The sequence below is a fragment of the Haliotis rufescens genome, unplaced genomic scaffold (assembly GCF_023055435.1).
Source record: "Haliotis rufescens isolate VD_foot unplaced genomic scaffold, xgHalRufe1.0.p SCAF_2, whole genome shotgun sequence".
Taxonomy (NCBI): domain Eukaryota; kingdom Metazoa; phylum Mollusca; class Gastropoda; order Lepetellida; family Haliotidae; genus Haliotis; species Haliotis rufescens.
The window spans coordinates 53,309,688-53,315,083 of record NW_025963890.1 but is presented as its reverse complement, the minus strand read 5'-3'; the positions used below and the strand labels follow the sequence as shown (position 1 = coordinate 53,315,083).

At 52.7% G+C, this 5,396-nt stretch overlaps 1 protein-coding gene across 1 annotated transcript; it reads left to right on the top strand.

The window, feature by feature from the left end:
* Positions 1-3,118: 3,118 nt before the first annotated feature.
* LOC125381972 (pectinesterase inhibitor 10-like) lies at positions 3,119-3,855 on the top strand. Its single transcript, XM_048399369.1, has 2 exons — positions 3,119-3,261; positions 3,621-3,855. Exons 1-2 carry the CDS (start codon positions 3,119-3,121, stop codon positions 3,853-3,855), a joined length of 378 nt encoding a protein of 125 aa, XP_048255326.1.
* Positions 3,856-5,396: the final 1,541 nt, after the last annotated feature.

The following is a 5,396-nucleotide window of genomic DNA, read 5'->3' as shown; positions in this document are numbered from 1 at the left end:
TCGCTGGACCAGATACAAAAGAAAGACTTTACTCGACCAGATACCAAAGAAAGACTTCACTCGACCAGATACCAAAGAAAGCCCTTCGCTGGACCAGATACCAAAGAAAACTTCACTCGACCAGATACTAAAGAAAGCCCTTTGCTGGACCAGATACCAAAGAAAGACTTTATTCGACCAGATGCCAAAGAAAGACTTCACTCGACCAGATACCAAAGAAAGACTTTACTCGACCAGATACCAAAGAAAGACTTTACTCGACCAGATACCAAAGAGAGCCCTTTGCTGGACCAGATACCAAAGAAAGACCTTCGCTGGACCAGATACCAAAGAAGGTCCTTCACTCGACCAGATACCAAAGAAAGCCCTTCACTCGACCAGATACAAAAGAAAGCCCTTTCGCTCGAACAGATACCATAAGGAGCCCTTTCGCGCGGTTAAGATACCATAGAAAGCCACCTTCGCTCAGTTAGATATCATAGAAAGTTATTCGCTCGGTCAGATACCACAGAAAGCCCTTTTTCCACCAGGCAGATGCTATAGAAAGCCCTTGTGCTCGGTCAGATACCATAGGAAGCTCTTCGCTCGGTCAGATATCATATAGATACAGAAAGCCCTTTCGCTCGACCATATATCATAGAAAACCCTTTCGCTCTACCAGATACCACAAGAAGCCCTTTCGTTCGGTCGGATACCATTAAAATCCCTTTCGCTCGGTCAGATACCATGGAAAGCTCTTCATTCAGTCAGATACCATCTCCCTCCGTCCCTCGCCTCAACCATCTCTGCACGTGTTCTCCGTGCAGTACAGGGCGTTGTATAGAGGTAGTATATATATATCCTGCCATTGCTGTCGGTTCTTATCAACAATACATGATCTGGCATTCATATCTCCACAACTGGAGACAATACTGTGTGTACAGACATGAACTTCAGACGATTAACCTTCTGATGTCCTGCTTGACTCCTGTGTATATGTAAATATTATATACAACCTTCTGCTCTGGTGTCTGTGGCAGTCGAAAACCAAGGACCAGTTGTGATTGGTCACCTGATTAACATCTCGCTCATTCACAGGTCTTCATAGTGTCACTATTCCCAAAATGTCCCTCCCCTCGCTTATCCAGCTCCTCTGTCCTCTAGCCTCTCGCAACTCCAGTACTAAACAACTACAGTCCCCTACTACTCCAAACCCTCGCTGCTCCAGCTCCACGCAAACTACAACCCCTCATAGCTCCAGCCCCTCATATCTCCAGCCCCTCATAGTTCCAGTCCTACATACATGTAGTTCCAACCCTCATAGCTCCAGCGCCTCATAGCTCCAACCCCTCATAGCTCCAGCGCCTCATAGCTCCGTCCCCTCATAGCTCCAGCCACACACAGCTCCAGCCCCTCATAGCTCCAGCCTCTCATAGCTCCAACCACACACAGCTCCAGCCCCCATAGCTCCAGCCCCTCATACCTCCAACCCCTCACAGCTCCAGCCCCTCACAGCTCCAGCCCCTCATATCTCCAGCCCATCATAGCTCCAGCCCCCAAAGCTCCAGCACTGCACAGCTCCAGCTCCTCATATCTCCAGCCCCCATAAAACCAGCACTGCACAGCTCCAGCCCCTCATATCTCCAGCCCCCACAGCTCCAGCCCCTCATATCTCCAGCCCCCATAGCTCCAGCCCCCATAGCTCCAGCCCCCATAGCTCCAGCACTGCACAGCTCCAGCCCCCATAGCTCCAGCCCCCATAGCTCCAGCACTGCACAGCTCCAGCCCCTCATATCTCCAGCCCCCATAGCTCCAGCACTGCACAGCTCCAGCCCCTCATATGTCCTGCCCCCCATAGCTCCAGCCCCTCATATCTCCAGCCCCCATAGCTCCAGCCCCTCATAGCTCCAGCACTGCACAGCTCCAGCCCCTCATATCTCCAGCCCCCATAGCTCCAGCACTGCACAGCTCCAGCCCCTCATATGTCCTGCCCCCCATAGCTCCAACCCCTCATAGCTCCAGCCCCCATAGCTCCAGCCCCTCATAGCTCCAGCACTGCACAGCTCCAGCACCCCACAGCTCATGCCCCTTATAGCTCCAGCCCCTCATATCTCCAGCCCCCATAGCTCCAGCACTGCACAGCTCCAGCCCCTCATATCTCCAGCCCCCATAGCTCCAGCACTGCACAGCTCCAGCCCCTCATATCTCCAGCCCCCCATAGCTCCAGCCCCTCATATCTCCAGCCCCCATAGCTCCAGCCCCTCATAGCTCCAACCCCTCATAGCTCCGTCCCCTCATAGCTCCAGCCCGTCATAGCTCCAGCCACACACAGCTCCAGCCCCTCATAGCTCCAGCCTCTCATAGCTCCAACCACACACAGCTCCAGCCCCCATAGCTCCAGCCCCTCATACCTCCAACCCCTCACAGCTCCAGCCCCTCACAGCTCCAGCCCCTCATATCTCCAGCCCATCATAGCTCCAGCCCCCAAAGCTCCAGCACTGCACAGCTCCAGCTCCTCATATCTCCAGCCCCCATAGCTCCAGCACTGCACAGCTCCAGCCCCACATATCTCCAGCCCCCATAGCTCCAGCCCCTCATATCTCCAGCCCCCATAGCTCCAGCCCCTCATATCTCCAGCCCCCATAGCTCCAGCCCCTCATACCTCCAACCCCTCATATCTCCAGCCCCCATAGCTCCAGCACTGCACAGCTCCAGCCCCTCATATCTCCAGCCCCCATAGCTCCAGCACTGCACAGCTCCAGCCCCTCATATGTCCTGCCCCCTATAGCTCCAGCCCCTCATATCTCCAGCCCCCATAGCTCCAGCCCCTCATAGCTCCAACCCCTCATAGCTCCAGCCCCTCATATCTCCAGCCCCCATAGCTCCAACCCCTCATAGCTCCAGCCCCTCATAGCTCCAGCCCCTCATAGCTCCAGCACTGCACAGCTCCAGCACCCCACAGCTCACGCCCCTTATAGCTCCAGCCCCTCATATCTCCAGCCCCCATAGCTCCAGCACTGCACAGCTCCAGCCCCTCATATCTCCAGCCCCCCATAGCTCCAGCCCCTCATATCTCCAGCCCCCATAGCTCCAGCCCCTCATAGCTCCAGCACTGCACAGCTCCAGCACCCGACAGCTCATGCCCCTTATAGCTCCAGCCCCTCATATCTCCAGCCCCCATAGCTCCAGCACTGCACAGCTCCAGCACCCGACAGCTCATGCCCCTTATAGCTCCAGCCACTCACAGCTCCAGTCCCTCATAGCACAAGACGTCACTGTATTGTTGGTGATGTTTTGTCTAACGTCTGTTGAGAGACGTCACTGTGTTGTTGGTGATGTTTTGTCCAGCGTTTGTTGAGAGACGTCACTGTGTTGTTGGTGATGTTGTGTGCAGCGTTTGATGATAGACGTCACTGTGTTTTTGGTTATGCTTTGTGCAGCGTTTGTTGAGAGCCGTCACTGTGTTGTTGGTGTTGTTTAGCTCCAGCCCCTCATAACTCCAGCCACACACAGCTCCAGCCCCTCATAGCTCCAACCCCTCATAGCTCCAACCCCTCATAGCTCCGTCCCCTCATAGCTCCAGCCACACACAGCTCCAGCCCCTCATAGCTCCAGCCTCTCATAGCTCCAACCACACACAGCTCCAGCCCCCATAGCTCCAGCCCCTCATACCTCCAACCCCTCACAGCTCCAGCCCCTCACAGCTCCAGCCCCTCATATCTCCAGCCCATCATAGCTCCAGCCCCCAAAGCTCCAGCCCCTCACAGCTCCAGCCCCCATAGCTCCAGCCCCCATAGCTCCAGCACTGCACAGCTCCAGCCCCTCACAGCTCCAGCCCCTCATATCTCCAGCCCCTCATATCTCCAGCCCCCATAGCTCCAGCACTGCACAGCTCCAGCCCCTCATATCTCCAGCCCCCCATAGCTCCAGCCCCCCATATCTCCAGCCCCCATAGCTCCAGCCCCTCATAGCTCCAGCACTGCACAGCTCCAGCACCCGACAGCTCATGCCCCTTATAGCTCCAGCCACTCACAGCTCCAGTCCCTCATAGCACAAGACGTCACTGTATTGTTGGTGATGTTTTGTCTAACGTCTGTTGAGAGACGTCACTGTGTTGTTGGTGATGTTTTGTCTAACGTCTGTTGAGAGACGTCACTGTGTTGTTGGTGATGTTTTGTCCAGCGTTTGTTGAGAGACGTCACTGCGTTGTTGGTGATGTTGTGTGCAGCGTTTGATGATAGACGTCACTGTGTTTTTGGTTATGCTTTGTGCAGCGTTTGTTGAGAGCCGTCACTGTGTTGTTGGTGTTGTTTAGTCTAGCTTTGTTGAGAGACGTGATTGTGTTGTTTGTGATGTTTTGTCCAGCGTTTTTTTTTGAGAGACGTCACTGTGTTGTTAGTGATGTTTTCTCCAGCGTTGTTGAGAGCCGCCACTGTGTTGTTAGTGATGTTTTGTCAAGCGTTGTTGAGAGCCGTCACTGTGTTGTTAGTGATGTTTTGTCCAGCGTTGTTGAGAGACGTCACTGTGTTGTTAGTGATGTTTTGTCCAGCGTTGTTGAGAGACGTCACTGTGTTGTTAGTGATGTTTTGTCCAGCGTTTGTTGAGAGACGTCACTGTGTTGTTGGTGATGTTGTGTGCAGCGTTTGATGATAGACGACACTGTGTTGTTGGTGATGTTTAGTCCAGCGTTTTTTTGAGAGACGTCACTGTGTTGTTGGTGATGTTTTGTCCAGCGTTTGTTGAGAGACGTCACTGTGTTGTTGGTGATGTTTTGTCCAGCGTTTGTTGAGAGACGTCACTGTGTTGTTGGTGATGTTGTGTGCAGCGTTTGATGATAGACGACACTGTGTTGTTAGTGATGTTTTCTCCAGCGTTGTTGAGAGCCGTCACTGTGTTGTTAGTGATGTTTTGTCCAGCGTTGTTGAGAGCCGTCACTGTGTTGTAAGTGATGTTTTGTCCAGCGTTGTTGAGAGACGTCACTGTGTTGTTAGTGATGTTTTGTCCAGCGTTTGTTGAAAGACGTCACTGTGTTGTTGGTGATGTTTTGTCCAGTGTTTGTTGAGAGACGTCACTGTGTTGTTGGTGATGTTTTGTCCAGCGTTTGTTGAAAGACGTCACTGTGTTGTTGGTGATGTTTTGTCCAGCGTTTGTTGAAAGACGTCACTGTGTTGTTAGTGATGTTTTGTCCAGCGTTTGTTGAAAGACGTCACTGTGTTGTTGGTGATGTTTTGTCCAGCGTTTGTTGAAAGACGTCACTGTGTTGTTGGTGATGTTTTGTCCAGTGTTTGTTGAGAGAAGTCACTGTGTTGTTAGTGATGTTTCGTGTAGCCTTTGATGAGAGCCGTCACTGTGTTGTTAGTGATGGTTTCTCCAGCGTTGTTGAGAGACGTCACTGTGTTGTTGGTGATGTTTTGTCC